The 22,057-nt window shown below is 38.2% G+C and overlaps 1 protein-coding gene across 1 annotated transcript; it reads right to left on the bottom strand.

Annotated features, from left to right (window-relative positions):
- Positions 1-351: 351 nt before the first annotated feature.
- Positions 352-20,352, bottom strand: SUDS3 (suppressor of defective silencing 3 homolog (S. cerevisiae); the record flags this gene model as incomplete). The annotated part of the gene is made up of 11 exons (XM_009695546.1): positions 352-694; positions 4,087-4,171; positions 8,355-8,460; positions 9,198-9,219; positions 10,163-10,224; positions 12,171-12,266; positions 15,488-15,644; positions 16,213-16,232; positions 19,166-19,237; positions 19,657-19,712; positions 20,283-20,352. Coding segments are annotated over 11 exons (845 nt in total), but the record flags the coding sequence as incomplete, so codon positions are not given.
- Between the last annotated feature and the right edge of the window lie 1,705 nt (positions 20,353-22,057).

Here is a 22,057-nt window from a genome sequence, read left to right on the forward strand (position 1 = left end):
TTCAACAGTTATTAAGCTGTTCACGCTTTCCTAAAAAAAAAAAACCACCCTCAACACTCAAGTTTTTAAACAGTTCTTCCAATAAAGCCAATGTCATACACCAGGTATTACAGATGCACCTCTCAGCTGCAGATGAAACCTCGCATGATTAATCTCCTTTTGCCCAACATCCTGAGCCTTGCAGGAAAACAAAACCAAAAAGAATGAATAACCTCAGGTCTTGACAAGCAAAGCTTCTTCCATTGGTCTGATTCAAAACATGAATGTTACGTTGTTTTCAACATACAAGTCCCATCTACGCACCATGAAACGACGATGAAAAAAAGTACGATGCAAAGTCTTCTTAAATAGTCACCCAAAATATAAAGAAAGCATACAGAAGCTTGATGCAAAATCCAGAAATAGTCCAGGGCAGTGCTTGGGTATCACTAAAGATTTAAGGACTACCGGGGATTATGTGGCCAGCCACAAACTGTCTTGTAAGAGGTCATGACAGTGTTTTCTGCTGCTAAGATGAACGAACAGACTGCCATTCCCCGTTAGAGGTTTGTCTATCAGTTTAAAAAAAAAAAAAAGACCAAGGAAGAGCATACAGTCACGCAGCTGATCGTCGACGAATCACAAAAACACCTCGCTGCAGCTGTCCCAGATAGATCCTCATCTTTGTGCTGTCACTGGTTTTTCTCACCCAGATCTGCATGAAAGAGAAAAAAGAAAGGAGCAGGGATATATATTGGGGAGAAAAAGGGAAAACCCACAGTAAGCAATACACAGACAAATAAATCCAGGTATTCTTAATGTCAGATCAGAACATCTGTTACTTAGAGTGTACAGATGACTTAGCTTAATCCCTTCTGCCTCCCCACATTAGGCATTTACAACCCGAGTAGAAAATTAAATAAGGTTTCTAACTTTACCACCTTAACTCGCTGCTCGAAACAGCCATCAAGAAAAATTACTCTTTCCAAGCGTCATCAGGAAAGCAAGTTTCCTGCTGCTACAGTTCACAACAGAACTCTGGCATTAAGCTTTACCTAATCAAGAATAAGTCTCTCTGGATCCACAGATCATAAAATTATCTATCCTGGGATTTGCCCAGACAAGTAACTATTAGTCAAATGAAAAGCTTATTCTGATTTTGTTCAGTGAAGCATTTCTCACAATGTATTAAATAAATTGTATCTGAATATAAAAGGCCCTCTTTTTTAAACACCTGCATATATATAACTTGCAGACATACAGTATGTTTCAAAGGACAAACTGCTGCCATAGAGGCAGGCACTCAAGAGAATTTTTCAAATCGCTTTCAAGAAGTTTAGATCCAAATGCCTGCACTTTAAAAGTAAAATCTGAGCAAATCTCCTCTGTATTTTATCATTCTGATGCATTCAAACATTTTATTTAAATGCATGGAAAATAAGAGTTATCCAGCTCTTAGTACTAGAGTATTTTAGGACAAAAGTCCAATTTTTCATACAGCAAAAGACTGTAAAGTTAGTGTTGGCATGCAATTTAGCCAAAACTTTTTTTTTTTAGCTACCATATTAGCTACAGGCCTGGCACAGTAGATTGATTTAACTCTATTATTTTAATTATAAATTGACCTTACTAACAGGAGCCCTCGATATAAAATAAATTTAATATTTGCCTGCATTTGCACTGCAGTTATTTCCCCAGAGAAATTAAAATCCACATTCATTGATAATTACCTCTCTACTGCAATATTTCCAAGAATTCGGTATGTTTTACTAACCGGAAGAATTTTTTAAAAAATCTACAAACTCTGACCAACTGTACAGAACAATGAACATGTACAGTTTTACATCTAACACAATATGATGGAATGGCATGTTAGTTTTGCTAAAGTTAAGTGATTTGTTAAGTTCCACTTGGAGGAAAATTAAAATTCAGTTTCAAGTGACCACAACAGCAAAATTACTTATTAACACTAAAATGTGCCACAGTGTTCAGAAACATAAAAGCACCAAAACATATTCTGAACTTAATACTGATTTTTTAGACATACAATGTATTTTGCATTCAGAAGATAAGATCTATTAATTCTAAAGAACTGAAGGAGATGGTGAATAGAAATAACCAAATCCATCTCTGAATTTCTTTTATTCCTAGACTGTAAAAGGAAAATAAGCTTCCTCTTTTTTTCAACTTCCAAACTGAGATTGCTGAACAAACTCATGGGAATAAAAGAAAACTCCAGTTTTCCTGCATGTACTGAAGAGTTTATTGTTGTCAAAAGGCAAATGATTGAATTGGTTCCATGCGGTTGGCCAATAAGTTCCACCAATGCAGTACTTGATTCACAGTTTCCAAGGGAGTTACATCAAAAGTAATAGAAATCTGTTCCATTTAGATCTAAACACATCACCAAGTTTTAAAGAATTTGGGTCTGGGAAGATTTATTTCCCCCCCGCCCTCCCTCCAAAGGGGATCATCATAGATCAGACTCTGTGTCGGAGAGGCCCACAGCCAATCACAAAATTCAAATCCAGTTTAAGAAAACTGATTTAGACCTTCATATGAACAAAGATGTCTCCGTTAACTACTTCCTTGCCCCAGCCACAAGAAGGTAACTGTATACCACAGTATCTCTGATGTTTCTTAATTAATTCTTTTCATTTTGAGCATTAAAAAAAATGCTGGTGAGGAGACACTGTGCGCAAATATTTTCCGTAAAGTTCCTCTGAATAACTTGACTTCCTTTAGAAATGCTATTAATTTTTGACTCCAGTCTATAATTAGAGACCTCAAATCTAGGTCTGCCTTCCAGCTTCTGAATTCAAGCAGGAACCAGTAAGATCATAGTTTAGCAATCATAGTTTTGAATGCGTGATGAAATCAGAGATGTGCACATGGTACTCCTAATACCGAAATGAGAAGGTATTCTATTATGCTAAGAATTTATCTCCCTTGGCTTTGTATTGTTGCAATGAACCATCACAGAACAAACAAGTGCCAAGCCTCCTCCCCTGCTTCTCTCAAAAAAACCCCACAAAACCAAACCTAAACCTATCGTCTCACTTTAAAGCGGAATTCATGCAATAATAATTAACAGATTGCATTTCCCTCAGGTCTCAGGTAAGATGCTCCCAAAAGACTGAGTGTTAATGTTATAAATTAACAGTAATAACTTTAAACAAATTAGCAGTGCTATATTTTTAATGCATCCATTAGCACGCTACTACCACTTTATCTAAATAACCAACCGTTGAGCGTAACAACTGTTATTGCAAGGGGAACAGTTGTGATACAAAGCATATCCCATATGCAACCCATTTTGTTGAAAATAAAATATTTTCCCTTAGCTGCCAAAACAAATTAAAGTTACTTTATTGGCTGATTGAAGAGAAGTGCATTCAAGTCTATCATTTCTTTCCTTGAAGCGTCTGGAATCTGCAAGAAAAGAATAAACTGCTCCCTTTGCCCAACTGATGCACTGCTCGAGCACTAAGCTTATTTTGCAGCAAGATTCACATCAATCTTAGGCACACACCTCTCTTCACCTGCTTCTCTAAGCCTTAATCATTAGCCACAAGGAAATTGCCTCAGACAAATGACTCACCTGCCATGTCTCCCAAGTAGGTGATGAATGCTCCCAGCTTACTTCACAACACATACTCAGGTTAGCAGGAAGAATTTTCTCCCCTTACAACAACCAAATTTTGTGACAAATTTTTCTTCATCTTCTTCTGGATTCCCCAATTTATTTATTTTTTATTTTGCATTAATAATAACTGTATGTATGTTCTTGAAATAATGGAAATGGAACTTATGAATGTCGTGCCAATGAGATCCAACATGTCAGTTCTCACAATTTTTCCTGCCTGCCAAACTACTACTTGGAAAACGTAGGACCATTCTTTAGAATGAGAGCAAGTGTCTTCCCATCTCAAGAAGAGATCTCTCAACTCACTTTTATCTTGGATTCAGCTTCTTTAGACACCAGACAACTACATCTTTTCAGAAAGCAATATTGATTTTCTCTTAGTCCTTACTAGACAGCTGTCTACCTGCCTACGCTGACCCACAGCTTTCCCCACTCCCATAAAAAATAAAGCAGCCCACTACCTCGTTGGCGCCCACAGAACTGATCACACAGCTGATCTTAGTGTTCTCTTTAGACTCCAGGTAAATAGCCTGGCTCTTGTGGTACCTGCAAAATAAAAAATTTTTAAAAAACCAAACACACACAACAACCACATATGAAACCGTTAACTGTCCAGAGACTAAGAAACAGTAATAAGATTGATAAAGCTAGGATTCTATAAGCATTTGGATAGAGTAAATATGAAGTCTGTCTTTCTTTCCACACCACTTTCCCCATCTTCACAACATAGCGGGTGGTCTGATTCTACACACACACTTTGCATTTAAATGACACTTCGAAATGCATGAAGTGCATGCAATTCACATTCAATTCTATACGCAGATTACTGAAAACACATTTCACATCTGAAAGAGGGAGGGGCAGAGCACCAAGCCACAAGATAGGAGAACGCTGATTGGCAACAAGCCCATGTTTCACGAGTCAATCAAACTAGACTTTCACATTTCAGACACAAGACGGATTTTAAAAGGCAACTCTGCATTATGCATATTATGATAAAATGTGACAGAGCAAAATCACAGATACTCAAAAAACTATTCACATTCCCCGATACAAAATTACTAGTGCACCACCACCAACAAAAGTGAATTGTACTCAGTGCAGGCCGTGCATTGCTTAAACGGAGATCTCAAGTTTCTAATACTATCTTATTTTGTGAAAATATCCCAAATGGTAAGCAATGGGTAACTGACTCTGTAAGAAGCTGTATATACCTGTCATAAGGAGGCCACGCCTAAGCATATCCATTTTTTTCCCCTTTTAGATCATATTTTAATCATGCTATATATTTTTCTTTGTATACTTTGTACAAAGCAAAGCAAAAACTTTGGAATTCATAACTCTGAATTGCCCGATTTCACGGTCCTGCCTTCTTCACAGACCATATTTCTGATAAGTGCTGCAAAGACCGCTAGGCAAAACTCCCCAGTTTCTGTTTATTCAGCCTAGGAGAGTTCCGTAGGCAGAACGAATTATACTGAAATAGGTTATTTGTAAGTAAATAATCTTAATCAAGAGAGCACCAAAATGCTTTATAGTTATAAAAGCATAACTATATTTCCACCTTTACCCTAATCATGATGTGCTTCATATTTAACTGGGCGATCCAAGTTGCAGAATCACTGCACAGATTCCCTCAGTAACTACTCAGTATGCAACTCCCTGCAGTCTGATTGGCTAACAGCCATTTGTCAAAACGCATGGATTTGCACAATCCTTACAGTTATTTCTAATATAACCACACTGTAAACATGGAAGTCTTCCAATAGTTTATTCTACAATCTCTTCCTACTGGCTCACGTATCCAGAATTTTCACACTGCTTGCCAGTAACAAGAATGATAGTGTCGGCTTCCAGCCTTCGGAACATATCAATTACCAATGAGCTGGGCAAGGTAATAAAGACACCCCAAATCCTGCAACCTTTGGACACTTGTGGCCAACCATTATTCTTTCTCCCTCATTTTAACAGCAAGGATGTCAGCAGGTTTTGGGGCAATGCAATAGCAACAATCATCTGAGCCAAGAATCTCAGTTTTCTGAACCCAGATGTCATTAATTGATATAAAGGAACAGCATAAGCTACAACAAAATCCAGACCTCACTGAGACAAGACATAAAAATCTCAGTCCAGCAGTATCCTACCGTGCCATGCTGTGACTGCTTAAGCAAGGAGAACTGATGATATTGATACAATCGCTGCACAAGCTTCCGAGTGCAGAAGATAGCACTGCAAATGACAACTCTCAAGTGTTATCTGTGCCTGCACAGGTAATGAAATAATTTTGCCACTCAAAGCTGCATCTTCCAATTTTTGATAATCAGTGAATTCCAAAGCTAATGGCACACAGGAAGCAGGCTTCAGCCCCTGGATTTCACATCCCAAGTTACCATCCATCAGTAAGTCTATGTTAGCTGTGCACAGAAAAGGCAAGGTAACAAGTTAGTTCAGCACTTTTCCATCGATGAGTTGTCTCAGCTGTCTCATGCTCCATGCATGCTGAGAGACAGGTCAACTGGAGGGACAGTAGCCCAGAACATCTCAGTTACACATTCAGGCCTCAGCCTTTTGCCAAGTTTATACACCCCTCTGTCCCCTGAGGGGTAGAACTGAGGAAAATACTTCAGATGACCAATGCAATGGAATTTAAGTTGCCTTTCAAGAGAAGGAAAGTGCCACACAACTCTTGCTTTTGCGGTAGGTAAAATACACCACAATACTGACAAGTGAGGCAAGCAGAAACAATTCCACTTTCTGCTACAAAATATTTTGCCGACAGGCCAAGATTTTTCAACTGCATCTCCATCAGAAGATTGAAAGAAATCACTTTGCGTTATTGTATGCAGACAAAGCTAAAAGTAAGAAGATGGTTGTTTTAGTGAACTCTATTTTAGGATCTGGCGGGGGGGCATGGAGCAAATTGACTAAGGATAAAAAAAAAAGTGAAGTCTAATTCCACATCCATCTGAAACTCCCTATACAAAGCCTCCACTATGGAGACATGTTTGTGAAATGTCTCTGCAAGACCTTAGGGAGTCCATTACTAGCCTTAAACATTCACTATTTGCAGATAATAGTCCTTCATGACTGCTGTCAGGAAATAGAGAAAGTAGTCACTCCTGAGCTGTCAGTTTTATTATTTCTGGTGCATGCCAGCAGCTACAGTCTTAACACCTCAGAAAAAATTACCCTCCCACTATCAAGAGTTACTTCATTATTTTAAAATACCAGCTACTTTGCACAAGTACTATTACTATCAATCAAAAAATCTAAGCAGGATTATTACAGCCAAAAAGTGTAAAATACTTATCTTAAAACAGCATAAGAATAAGGCAGACAGAAAAGGCAACAGCTGGAATTCCTGACAGTGAGACCCCCACGACAACTGAATTCAGCAAGATGAAAATATCTGTTAGTGTTTTATGTCCCAACTAAATACCCTTTAGAGAGAGCTGGTGGTTTTGAGAGATTCATCTGGGCTCACTGAAGCTCTCCCAGGTTTAAATTTGGTGGGAACTTGGGAGCTTTACCGACAGATTACTTCACATTCCAGCTTTTTTTTTTTTCCCCCCACTTAGGCAACACTTTTCAGTACTCCACATGCTTAAAAATTCCAAAGAACAGTTTATCCATCCAAATACACCCCAGAGGATAGTTACTTTATACAAAAAAAATATATATATTACAAAAGCTAAAAAAGAACTTCATGAATTTGTGAAATAAGTAGCCTGTTCAGCTCATGTCTGCTTTATGCTTCACTGAAGTTTAAGCTCCCCGGCATCGCTTTTATCAGAGCTGTATACATTGAACCCTCGACGACACTTTACTGTCAGACGACTAGCAGAAGGAAAAACTGACCTGCCGTACAAGATGGCTGTTGTGTAGAAAACAAGTTTCACACCTATCATTTTCCATGATAAAATTACAACCTCGTGACTTGTTATTTTGAGCCACCAGAACACTAAAGTAGGCTACAAATAAGCATACGACTTGCAAATTGCTTTCTGCTTAAGGAGTACCAGATTGCCCCCTTGATTATCCAGTTTTGCATGTCTCATGGATTAAGTTTAAGACCTACTAAGATTTCTCTGCAGAATTTAATATTTTCCTTGTGTTTTGTGAGGCTTGCACAGCTATATGCCCATAAAACTTAACAGAGCTAAATCCAATCAGCAATTCTGAAGTTGCTTCTCCCATGTGGGTTTGATCTTTAAAGGTTATTTGGATTTATTAGAAACATTTTTCATTCTGCTCATCTGGTGCACATTTCTTCTGCCACCTTGTGGAATGATGGGCTACAAAGCTGAACACCAGGATGGTGAATACTCCCAACACCACTGTACCCACAGTCACAGAGTATCTGTATCCTAGCTGACCGGCTTCACAGCTACATCACACTGCATCTGCTGGTAGCTCTCGTACCTAACATTAGGTTTGACAAAAACGTTTTTCAAGTGTCACAGTGTGCACCACTGACTCCACGGAAAAGATTTAACTCTCCTTTTATTTGAGCCAATAGTTACACCTGAAAGTCTATGAGGTCTAAACACTCCATTATCACTTCTGATTTACCGAGTCGCAATGATTAGCCCTTGGATGAAGTGGCTAACCTCTGCCCAAAAACATTTTCTCCTCAAATACTTTCAGCAAAGCAATTTCTCTGTGCAGTCTTTGTCTCCTCACTACACAACAGTCAGATCGATTAAAACAGCCATTTACCAGGACTTACCATCTCTTATCATAGTAGAGTTTTCCATCTTCTATCCGGGCTTCAAACCGCTGCGCTGGAGACTCTGCTGGTGTAGCTGGGAGGTGTTCAGGAGAAGATGGAGAGGCTGAGAACAGGAGAGAGACTGTGTTTAAAGACCAGCATGTGTCCACCACACAGTAGCACATCTGACTGCAGAACTGCAATTAATAAGGTCATATTAAGCAGAAATAATAAGCAAGGAAAGCTACAAACTCAAATTTCCATCAGAAAAATATTCTCTATTGGGACGAGTAATTCAACCTCTGCCTTGAATACACAAACGATAATATTCACCAAAATATAACATTCATCTGAAAAAATGTTGATAGGTAGGTGATAGACAGTATGTCCTTTATATTGTTTTAATTCTGATCTATAGTAAAGTAGTTAAATAGGATCAGAAATAGTTAGGCAAGTTAGTACCACTCTGTCTTGAAATAAAATGTACAGACACATCTAGAGAGCTGAAGGCATAACACCGTAAATTCTCAATCCTTCCATCTACTTGACAAGCAGGCAAGCTGCCCAGATGCATCTGAATATAATGGAAAAACATCTTTCAGATTGTCCCATGCTCAAACGTTTCAGCCAAAGATACATATGCCAACCTTCCCATCCCTCACAAACTTCAGAACAGATGAAGAGACTTCACACAGCACCCATTTGCCACAGTAGCTACACAAAGAACAGCAATTACACAGTCAAAACAATTACACAGTCAAATTACACACTCAGCAATTATACAGTCAAATAGTCTACAATACAATTCTCTGTTCCTAACAGCATGACTGGGAACAAATTCCAATGTAACGGTTAACTCACCTGGCCTCTTGGGTGATTTAAGCTGCATGGAAAGAGAGCAAAGAAGCGTTAGATATCTGACATGAGACACAGAAGTCTGCAGTAATAACTTCAGCTCGCCTTACTTCCTATACTCTAAAAGCTTCTTTTTTTTAATGTACTGTTAAGTGGCATAACACATAACCAGAACAGCACGCCATAAAGAGCCAAAGGTGTAGATATTCAGTATCGTGATGCAAAAGGTCTACAAACTGAACTCCAGAGCATTCGGATAATCCATTAAAACAAATCAAAACCAAACCCATCTAACACACTGTATTTTTGGACATGATCCAACATTTCTCAGGGTACACAAAACACAGGAGATAAATCATTAGAGACACCTCAACAGCTGGCACAGAAAACATGCTCCACTACCACCCTCAAATGCCTTAATGAGCAGCCTCTATTATAAAAAATTGGGTAAGTCTTAAGGTGTTTAGCAAGAAAGCAGTAAGTTAATAAGATCTAGGAAAACTATAAACATACACACTGCACCCTATCCAGTTTGCTGAAGTATTGCAACAGTGGGGAGAGGGAAAAAAACCAAAACAAAATCAACAAACCAAAAAACCACACCCAGAAACTAAAAAACACGCCACACACTAAGGCCTAAAACAAAGGCAGCCTGTGATCTCAGAGAAAAACATGTTAACATCTGTTCAGCCATGCAGAGGAAGAAACTCCTTAAGACAGCTCATCACCTGGTTCAGACAAAAGGTAACATTTTTAGATGACAGTCATTTTAATTAGGTTAAACCTATTAAAATAAAAGGGAGGAGATACCATCTTGCTAAATCTTTTATTGTGTTACTTCAGAAAGCCTACTGGGATGAAACAGTCCCACATCTCAAAAAGGAACATAAACCAGAGCTCTCTTCTCTTCAGGGGAAGTCATTAACTTTCTCTTTAAAACAGAGAAATACAAATCAAGCAATAATCCCTACCTTATTCAGCGTTCTCAGATCTTCCATTATTTGCTCATCAGTCAACAAATAATTTAGCTGAGGTATCCAGAATTAAGGTTCCCATAAGCTCTTAACAAGCAAGGCCAAAAATTAAAGGTCAATGACATTTCACTTGACTAAACGCAAGCCAAAAGGTTTCTGTAAAGTTGCCTAAGATTTTAGTAGGTGTCACGCTTGAGCTTTTTTTTTTGTTATATGAATTAATACAAGTCCATCTCCACAAAGCCTCATATTTAACAGCAAATAGAGTGCAAAATCATTTTAACTTATTCAGACATAATCATCAATGAAAAACCTTTAGTGCATTGACATTTACTTCATGGAGGCATCAAGCACTAGTGTTTTCAGTGTTTTTCAACTTAACACAACAGACTCACTTCACATTTTGTACAATGAAGCTGAATCCCACCCAAACCTAGGAAAAGAAACTCATCATTTTGCAACTCAGTAAGCAGGAATAGAGACAATAGGGAGAAGAGGGGAAAGCCCCCCCCACCAAAAAAAAAAATTCAAAAGAGAACCAGAAAATAAAGCCAGAGGCACAAAACACATCCTTACGTGGATGAATGTAAAGAAGAATCTACCATTCACCTGAGAACAAAAATCAAAATCTCAGAACACAGAAGTTAGCATATGATTGCCTTATTAGAGCTCTGCTGTCATTTTGTGTAGTTTCACAATCGCATCTTCCCACTTCCCTTTTCTACTGTTCCTCTGTCACTTCCACACAAGAAAAACCTAAGGACACAGAAGGAAAACAATACCCAGACAAAGCAGTGGACCCTCTCTCCAGTTTTCATCTGTGGTGTGTCTTCAAAGCAGCTGTTAACTCAAAAATATTCCACGTACTAAACTAAAGTTAACAATTGCTAGGCTGCATTTTAAGGATTTGGGTTCCAATGGACTTTATCTGCAGTTCCTCACTGGGGAGAGGTTTAGAGTTTCATACTGTGGCTGCTGTATCATGCACAATTAGTAGGTCATATTCACTAAAAAACTCATTTATTTTGGATGTGATAGGGGCACTAATAAATAGATATTTTTTTTTCCTGAAAGAGTGAACAGAATCTCCAACCAGAAAGAGGTTAATTAAAACTGGAGATGCTTGTGACCATCCTGGATGAACTCTAGAAGTTCAAGGTTTGATGTTCCCTTCAGAAAATGTGAGTCACTCAGAAGCCATAAGGTAAGTTTTTTTAATCTGATTTAAGCCATACAAGTTTGGAATCTAATAATAAGCCTCTGCAAAGCAAATATCATTGCCTTCCTTTCCAGGTGAATTTAATATACAAATAGAAAGAGTGCCTATCATCACAGAGGAGCTAAAAACATATTTCCAGAAGCCAAGGAACATTTTAATCATAAGAAACACGCAACAAGGCAGAAGAGAAGCATTACATATACATGTTTTTCTCTCTCATGATATATAAAACCAAGATGGATTTTCATCTTTTTTTATTCAAAGAACCAATCTAGCACTCCTTGCTTTTGCTATGCATCCCTCCGGATTAGAGATCTGAAGCCTTTATCAGAAATGGAAAAACTAGTTTGATATGACAAACATGATCTTTCTGGCAAATGTTTTGTCACATCTTGAAATGAGAAAAGCTTTGGCTCATGTAAAAAGCCATTTACTATCTATGGCATCAATTACCTCAGCATTTATATATAACGTTCTTTTAAAGTTTTTCCTTTGTGAAAAAAATTGCCTGAAGAATTCAAACTATTCTCACTGATCAAAAAAATTAACAAACTTTACAGTGTCATGAGATAACTTATTTTAGGATACCAACTGATCTCCAAAGACTAGTCATGTTATATTAGTTTATCACACATTACACATGACAAATTGTGCTTCAGTATTTCCTAGATTAAAATCTGACCCTAGTACCTAGTTTCATTTTCCTTTCTGTACAAAACAGCATAGGTGCAAGTAACATGCTGGCTTCAAACACAATAGCCCTCCAACAACTCTGTGAAAGGATATCAGGGGCAGGTTTCCTCCTCTTGTCTGGGATAGGAACTGGATCATTTGGTCGTCGCCTCAGTTTCCTTGTCATAATAGGCTTCACTTCCATTGAATCTGTAGAGTAATGAAGTTGGAGAGCTGATAAGACCAGATGGAAAGGAGCAAAAAGCCGCAGCTTTCTACACAAGGTACAAGGAAAATAATCTCTCCTCTTTCATACAGAAAATTGGATTTTTCTTGTGATAGCTTCCAGCATTCAAGCTGGAACTGCTGACAGTGAATACAAGTTCTCTTTCATAGTAGGTCACTGTTTAGTAACAGCCTTGCAATGCCACGGTTACAGCTTTCATGGTCTGGAAGTGGCACAGTTGGTCTGGGGGCATTTTACAGCTGCTTCAGGTACAGCTAACAAGCACAATGATGCTACAAGGATTCAGGGCAAATTTCTTTAATGCTAATGCTATCTGCTTTTGAACAGATCATTTAAAAGGCAAAGTTCATGGAGTTCTTTGCTAACAAAACTTGGACAGTTAATAGGATGTAAAACATCAGCTACAAATCAATTGCTCTTTTTCTTGTCTTCAAGCTGGAAAAATAGCTTTGTCAAAGTAACACAGATAATTACTGCATTCAAGGCTGATACAAGTCTGCTGGAGTAATTTTAAACACAAATAGTATTTAAATTCAGATTATCTAGAAATGTTCCAAATTATGATTAACGAAATGAACCTAATTAATAACATGCAGAGCAGCAGTTGACAGGGAATAAATTGTAGCATATGCATTGGAGAAAAACTCTGTTTAAAATTGAAACACAAGTCTCATCACCAGGTAATTATCTGAAATTAGTGTTTGTCCAAATGTCTACAGGTAGTCTTAACTGAACTACCTTACTCAAACTCTTCACAAATCATTTCTTAATTTATGAATATACCTTGAATTGGCAACCAAGGGATCACATCTTAAATGCTAAACACATCATCTCACCTCTCTTTCTATGTGCCGAGAATTATTCTCTCATCTTTAAGTACACCTGAATCACATCCTAGGTAGCACTTAAGTCTGTGAAGCCTCTTTGGCTCCCTCTAGACACTAAAACCTTGAGCAGCTATGCATGTTCAAAATACACCAAATTATGTTTCCCCTCGTCTCAAGGGTGAACAAGGATGACCATGGTACACATCAAGGGAACAAATATTATGACAAAAGCTTTTTAAAAAAAGCTTAAAACACATGGAACATTAATGGTCCTGCAGACACTGAAAGTGTAACTTACTATGTTGAATGTAAGCCATTCTTCCCATTTGTTAAGATCGATTCACAAGAGCCTAGAAGAGGGGCGTGAAACACTTACTCAAGGCGATATGCAGCCAGGTCAAGAAGGCTTTTTCTCCTTTTTAAAAATTAATTTCAAATGACTTGTCACAGAGCTGTTATCTACCTTGCTTAAAACGTAAGGCAGAGAGATCATTTTCTTCTCTCTATCTCAGCATCCTGTATCTTAGAATTGTGACAAGTCAGCTGAAAGTCAGCACCAAACAAGTTTTCAGAAAAAAAAGAGCGTTTGGGAGTCTCACATTTACTCTTAAACATTTGAAGAACTAAGATTCTCAAGAGATTCATGAAAACTTTATAAAGGTAGTTTTGAAGAGCTGCTAAAGCACCAACAGATTTAACCTGAAACAGAGTCTTGCATGAGGCTTAATAATTGAGAACGACACTATGCAGCGCTCCAGAACAGGGGGCAACTATTGCAACCTAATGAAACCGCAACACTCCCAACACTCAGACGAGCCTATTCATCAGGTTGCTAACTCGCATCCTTGTATACGCTGAACTTCCATAGGTTTTAAAGACCATCAAGTCCACATCAGTTTCAGTATTCTTATTTCTCAGCCTCCAACACACATTCACAATAAAATTTGTTACTTCTAAAGAAATCACATTGCACTTTTGCTAGTCTGGAAGGAAGAAGATAAAGGAGGGTTAACACAAAGAATGGACCTCTTCTCCACAGTTACTTACATGCCTTTTCCTAGAGATGTATTTGATGAAATAGCTCATCTCTTCAGGACACACAACAATAGGGGGACACATTTCCCTGAAGAGGATTAATCTGGTCCCCAAATCAGACCACCAAATACTTCTTTTTACCCCTCCTCAGTCTCCCTTTAACTCTGCAAATCTAAATCCTGATGTTAACAGCTGTCCCACTGATAAGAGAAATTGGATTCCTTCAGACTCCTAGAACATTGGTATGCAGATTTAGTTGGATCCACTCTTAAAATCTGCTTACAAGATTGGTACTGTATCCCAGCTTAGTAGTGAACAGACACAGGCATAGGACATCAATAGGAAAGTTGAGGCTAAGGCACAGTTTGCAAGATCAGACTAGACTTCATAATTTAAAAGAAAAAAGTCAAGGAAATAGCATAGCTCAAGCTGTTTTTCAGATCAGATTAGCCCTAACGGTTTGTACAAAGCCAACGGCACTCCTAAATATGTCCAAACAGGTTTTAATTCTCGCTTCTGAACACTAAATTATTAGCTTACATAACTTCTGTAGATACTATGCAAGAAAGATATAAAAGGTCTAACTCATGGACAGGCCTCAGGAACACACCATTATCTGTCCATGAAGTGAGGGAGTTGCTCAAAAAAACAACAAAAAAAGCATCAAATCAGACTTTTGGTTCAGTATCACAGCAACACAATTTGTGAAGGAGGCTAATTATCCCTCTAGTTAGCTCCACTGTGTCAATTACTACAAAGAGCATAGCCAAGGCATCAAGGGCACCAATTGGTCTCATGAAAGAACTCTGCCCATTTAATGTTCATTTTCCAGAGTTTGGACACAAGTGTAGCTCAAAAATCTATTTTTCTGGCTTTAAGTAGCAACAATAAAGGTTTTGTTTGCCTTTCTTCAACTTCTTCCCTACCTACTACTGGAGAAAGAAAACAAAAAAAAGAACACAGTTTACAACCTGGCACCACCAGTTAGGTAAATATCGTGGTGTATCTCAACAGTTTTATTGCCAGATCACAGGAACTAAAGCAGCCCCTTTTCCTGCATATAAGAAAGCCTATCCACTCTGCTGCTTCACTGGCACTATTTTGATTCACCTGTTAGTCATTCAGGTCACTGAATTTTATTATGAACTGCTTTCTCCACTAAAAGACCACCAATTGGTACTCTACACCTCTTGGCATTTGGAAAGCTTTAAAGCCTTCACACTAGCTGTCTGTATAAATCAGCATTGCTACCTTCATATCCTTTTTTCCTAAGCAGTAGCAGAGTGGATAAGACAAATGACAGATGCCTATCTTGTTTTTACCTCCTGTTAATTCCATGGTTAGCTTTTCATTCTCAATCATCTTCTTTTTCTCTTCCAACTCTGCAATCAAATTTTCCTTAAGCTCAACTTTCTTATCTTCAAACTCCTTTGCTGCTGCCTTCTTTTCCTTGACGTAATTTTTTTCCACCTGATCTGTCTAATACAAACCAAAAGAACAAAAAGGTTAACTACGGAACCAATGACTCAAGTTAAAGGTATCATAACAGCTTCTTTCAACTGCTGTATTGATTAGCTTTTCAGTTCAAAACTGTAGCCAGTTATAAAGATTATCACTATTCATAATCAACAGAAAACCATCTAAAAATGACTTGGAAAGTAGTACTGTATTGGAAAAATAATTCTATTTAAAAAATATTTTAATGTTGCATAACATACCAAGTCTCTAGCAGAGAGCTCTTCAGATTTATAAACAGCACTATCACTTATCACCTTAACCTTTTTAAACAAGGCAAACGCACAGCCAGCATACCACAGCCCAAGAGCAAATATTTCTTTTAATTCTATTTTAATTACAAAGTCCAGAAGCTACTTGAAGTAATACCAACAGGAGGCTGTACTACATCTCAAGTGTCACAATGCTAGCTAGAGGAAGAAAATTTCTTTAAGTCTTCTGGGATACAAACACAAGTACTAGTTGATGAAACAGGAGGTTTATACCTGTTCCATCTAGTTAATATGTATTTTGATAAATTAAAAGTACTTACTTCCAGCTGGAGGAACAGCTCTGAAAGACAAGAAAGACTTGATTTATTATCTTCAAAGATGCACAAAATGAATTCCTCAACATTTTCAGCCACTGAATACTGAAGCCAAGAGAGGCAGCGAACCAAATAGTGTAAATTCTAATCTGTGATGGTTTAGCCTCAGCCAGCAACTAAGCACCACGCAGTCACTCACTCACTCCTCCCTCCTCCCAGTGGGACAGGGAGGAGAATCAGGAAAAAAGTAAAACCCGTGGGTTGAGATAAGAACAGTTTAATAACTAAAGTAAAACAAAATATAATACTAACAGAGGTAATAATAACTAATAATAGTAATGAAAAGGAATATAAAAAAATATCCAAGAAAAGACAAGTCATGCACAACACAATGTTTACCACCCACCGACCGATGCTCTAGCAGCGATCGGCCCCTCCTGGTGAACTCCCCCCAGTTTATATACTGGGCGTGATGTTCTGTAGTTTGGAATATCCCTTTGGCTAGTTCAGGTCAACTGCCCTGGCTGTGCTCCCTCCCAGCTTCTTGTGCACCTGCTTGCTGGCAGAGCACAGGAAAATGAAAAATTTTTAACCAAGGATAAGTGCTACTTAGCTACAACTAAAACATCAGTGTGTTATCAACATTATTCTCACACTAAATTCAAAACAAACTGTACCAGCTACTAAGCAGAAAATTAACTCTATCTCAGTCGAAACCAGGACAACATCCAACCTCTACTCTCACTTTGCTAAAAATAAAGTAGCTATGAAAAAAAAAAATCATAAAAATACACTGTTAATTGAAGTTTTCTACAGATCGTCAAGCAGATTTGCAAAGCTTATACAGGAGTATTCCATACTATTCTGTTTAGCTACTATTCCCAGCAGTACTAAGCATGTATAGTCCATCTTTCTTTCAGTTAAATTACAAGCAATTAATAGTAGATACAAACATCCCAGATAGACGCTTGAAACATGTAGGTGAATGTATGGCTGGCAAAAATTCACAGTTTAAGCCAGTTTCATGAATTTCAGCAATAATTGGTTCAGAAATAATTCTGCAGCTGTTAGAAGATTCATCTACTCAACTCACAGGTGTCTGATTTCAGGCTGTTTATGCCTGAGAAAAGAAGTACAGAAGTTGTTATGTATCACTGAAGGTGAAGTTCTAACACATGGCAATGATTACCTCAAGTCAGACCTATGGGTGAGGAAAATGGATTTCTGTATGTGAAACAGCCCTCCTACTGACCTTTGTGCAATTCCTAACAACTTGAAATTAAATGGGATGGGACCCTTCTTGTGTTTCCTTGAGAATATAATTCCCAAAACAAAGGTTTTACTCAAGATAGTGGCAACAAAAGCAAACTAAGGCATCCAATCAGTCCTCAAGTGACCATATTTCAACAGCATATTAAGCTTTGGCAATACCTGAAATAGTAAAAACTTCTGTAAAGATCACAGGCTTCAAATATGTTTCAGAGAAGACTGTAGTAGCAACACTGTACTACTGTGCCTTTTTTTTAATATAATTTTTAAAAAACAACAAAATACATACCAAAGACGATAATGGTCCAATAAAGTCAAACCTTTTGTTTGCAAAGGGCTCTACCAATTGAGCATAGAAACAGTATTATGGAAGTAATCCAATACAGGTAGATCTGAACTGTTGCTTTAGTATCTGTGAATTCTCAAAAAAACCCCAAACAAACAACAAACACAAAACAAAACAAAAAACCAAGAAAACCCAAAACCTCAACATGGGAAGGATAAACATAAAACCATCACTCCTGTAGTACTAGGCAGTTGGATTTTTTTATCATAAAATTGAAAGTTATCGCCATCTGCCCTCCTGTGGAAGAAATACGTTGCTGCAGCACTGGTCTTCGCCAGTCAAAATACAAGTTTGCAATTAGTCTTAATTACATCAAAACAACCCAACAGTGCTAGAACACAGCTCTACTGTACCTAAAATTCATCTCAGAAGACAGATACCTGTGAACAAGAGGTAGTTCAACTCACTTAAATTCCTCAAGCAAATCCTTTACCATCCCAAGCACTTTTAGAAATACACAATTTATACTATTCAAAGGTTGGAGTATGCTAGATATCATACAACTGCCACTGCCTCGCTGTCATATTTCCTAGAGTAATGGCCCGGGCATTACAGGATTCATCCAACTTTTCTAAAGGAAGAACAGCTACATTTCCTATTTCAACATAATAACTTCTATAAAAGGCCCTGCTTCAGTATCCAAGATAAGAACCTACTGGAAAGAGAACAAACAAGAAAGAGGGAAGACAAGGAAACAGATCTGATTTCCAAGCCATTTCTCTGCAGTAACACAATAAAGGCTACCCAGAAGGGCTGAGAGCTAGGCACTTTAAAAATTAACTCGGGCCTTCACTCCTGAAACAGAGCAGAACACAAAGTACAGGCAGCCCATTCAATGTCACAGCTATACAAAATAACAGTTTCAGTAGCAAACCCTCTGTATTCATTGTTCCAGGGCACAAAACAGATCTTTGGAAAAGCATGTAGTCCTAACTTTCCATTCCTGCAAACCAAAAGAAATAGTGCACCTAAAGGTTTCAGACAAGTTGCACAAAAGAACAAGCTAAAGCTGGAGAATGTAAGTAAGGCACAGTCCCAGATAAAAATTAAGTAATTTTTTTACTTGCACTGTTATATACAAAGGAAGACTAAAATTGTTTATTGGTGTTCAGTAAACAGTCAGCAAACAACGCTGATGAAGGAAAAAAAAAATAATCAAGACAGATCCCATCATGCTTCGTGTACTCTCAAAAAACCCTACACTATACCCTCAGAAGCAGAAGAACCCTTTGCTCCAGCAAGTTCCTTTTCTTTAAAGGACAGAATTACCATTATTTTCTTCAGGTGTTATAAAAACCATAAATTTAAGTTGTATGCAGCATCTTAGAAAGAAATTCAGCTTACCTGCATTTCGTATCCTTTCTTTGTACTGCTGGTCCAACTTTTTCATTCTTTTCTGATATTCCTGAAGAGTACCTAGTTGAAATAAATATATAGTTGAAACAAATAATAGTTGTGGATTCCCACTAGAATTTTTTTCCCCCCAGGTATTAAATTTTCCTCAAGGAGCCACATACCACTTGAAACACAAATACTAATATCCGAAATCAGAAAACTACAGTTCCAGTTTTCTTGTTTTGATAAGCACATTCCCCATTTTCTCAGAAGAGAGACTACTCCTTTTAAGAAATGCTTTAGTACACAGAGGCTTAACTACAAGCGTGTAGAGGGAAAAAGCATGGGAAGTGGCTGACATTTTTCACTCAGTAGCATGACTGAGAGCCAAAACTCAGTGAAGGATGCTAGTTACATCTTTCAAAACCCTCATCCTTCTACGACCTTTGAAAAGTGCTGAAAATTGTTTAGGAAAAAAAGCTACCCCCTTCAAAGCTTACCTTCCTGCAATTGTTGTAATTGCCTCTTAAGAGATGCCAGTTTGTCCTGATACATCCTGCAAAGATAGAGAGCATGTAACTTCACTTTGAAAAACAAGCATATATAGTTTATTCCACCATCTGTTTAGGTTACAACATGTTTACACAGAATTAAAAACTTTTCAGAAGAACTTCAGGAAACAAACAAACAACAACCCAAAGAATATTATTCAAATGAAAGGTTATCGTTCTGCCTAAAAACATGGCCACCCCATTGGTTTTACAATGCACCCAAACCAATTATTTTGGGAACAGTTCAGGGCTTATATAAAGTAAATCCTTTATTTTATTTAAAGGATCTGCCTGCAGCAGGATTTGTTTGTAGCAAAACTCAGCTGCTCCCAGAAACTCATACCTATTTCTTTGTCCAAAACAGTAGCAGCACTTAGCTTCTTGAATACATATAGAACAGAGACAGTAACTGAGAAGAAATACAAGTATATGTACTTGTTAGCTATTACATTGGGGTAGGCACTTAAAAACCCCAATCTTGGCCCAAAATATTGCAAAGTTTTGTGCGGAAAAAAACCCCAACATAATAAACAAACAGAACATTACTTTACTTTTGATTATAATGGGTTACTTACTGTTCTTTCATTTCTACAAAGTCCTCTTCCTCATGTTTTGCCAGGTCGGTTTCACTGGCATCCTCAGTATCTGAATGAGGTAAAGGATGACTTGTTAAAACTAAAGAAGTATTTAAAAAAACCCACAGTGGTACAGTACTTAAAAACAAAGAAACAAACCAACAAGCAAAAAAATCCCCAAACCTCAGGCAATTTAACCTCAGTCATAAAACCAGACAGATCTCTGGAGAAATGAATTCAGAAGTGAAATGAACCATCTCACCTCTTTCTTGTAACTGCAAGTTAACCTATGTAAATTCTCTGGTAGTTTTGCAATGAAGCTTACATCAAGTCTAAACAACTTCAACTTAAGATAGCCTGGTAACTTCTTCCCAGTTTAAGACAGCAGGTTCTACATTAATGCTCACACATACAAAGGTGAGACAGACAGCCTAAAGACTCTGAAAAACGTTTCACAGACTTCTTCCTGTAGTTTTGCCCATGACATTATATATACGGAAGACAATGAATGAAACAGCTGTAACCAATTCCGCATCTTGACCCGAACAAAAATATTATGACTAGATGCTGTTAGGGTTGACTACAAAGGTCTCCCTGAAATAAAGTTACCTGCTGTGATCTGAACTTGACTTCCCTGCTACACTTCACACAGAAGTACTTCAACATTTATACATAACAAAGATCAGCACTACCATAAAGAAGCCTCATTTTTACAAATAGATAATATAAACAAATTAAACCAGTATGGGACTGCTAGTTTTCTGCTATGCCTTTTCAGGCTTCCATTTATAAGATATGGGTAGCCAAGACTTAATCACCTTTCCTCCCCAAGGAGAGGACAGCGTCTCCAAGCTGGAGTTGTGGTAGGCAGGGCACAGCTGTAAAGCCTAAACTACAGCTACTTCCCTACATATGGATAGGGAGGGGGCGCATCAGCCCTGAAATCAAACCTTTCTCAGATTTTTCTTAAACTATGAACAAATGGTTCAAGCTTACATGTATTAAGATAAAATTCAACACATCAAAGACAAAACAACAAGTTTTAACTGCAAGAAAAATAATCAGATGCCTAGGTCATCAAAAAGGGCTTCCAAACTCAGTTTAGCTGTGTGCAGTCATGGAGAGCCCACTCACTGACCAGTACACTGTTATCCTTTGTGCGGACCTACAGGTTTGGCTCTGGCACCTCATTCACGAACATATCAGATGCGATGGAGGACTCTGGCTGACAGAGCACCAGGCATTGTCAAAGGGTCACTCTTCATCTCCCTTATTTGTTATTTTATACATCCTACACCCCAGGAGACTCTGGGTTCCACTTCCATGTCCTCTTCTCCACCACTTTCCTCGTTCTGCTATAGAACCCCTCTTTCCACTAACATCCTCTTGCATTCCTTTATTTCTGTCTGCACCTTCTTTTACCGTAACTGCCGCCTCCTCCCTTCGCACCACAGAAATATAACCAGGTTTCACACACCAGATTTCTTCACTGCTTTTACCCCACTGCCCCATACACTCAATCCCACCTCCTCAGTGCTCTCCTCTCTCTCAGTGCCTCTTCTTCACCGGGGAAACCACTTCAATTCCACCTCTCTATTGCCTTCACTTTTCTACCCTGTCACAGGGAACCCCAGCAACCTAACAGGCCCTTGTTTTCTTCCCGGTTTTTTGCTCCTCCAGACCACTTCTCCACCAACTCGATCCAAGTCTTTCTTCTCCAAAGACTCCTCCACCTCCCCAGCGCTCCTGTCCGGAGCGGTCCCCTTCTTCAACCC

The sequence above is a fragment of the Cariama cristata genome, unplaced genomic scaffold, assembly GCF_000690535.1.
Source record: "Cariama cristata isolate BGI_N322 unplaced genomic scaffold, ASM69053v1 scaffold6382, whole genome shotgun sequence".
Taxonomy (NCBI): domain Eukaryota; kingdom Metazoa; phylum Chordata; class Aves; order Cariamiformes; family Cariamidae; genus Cariama; species Cariama cristata.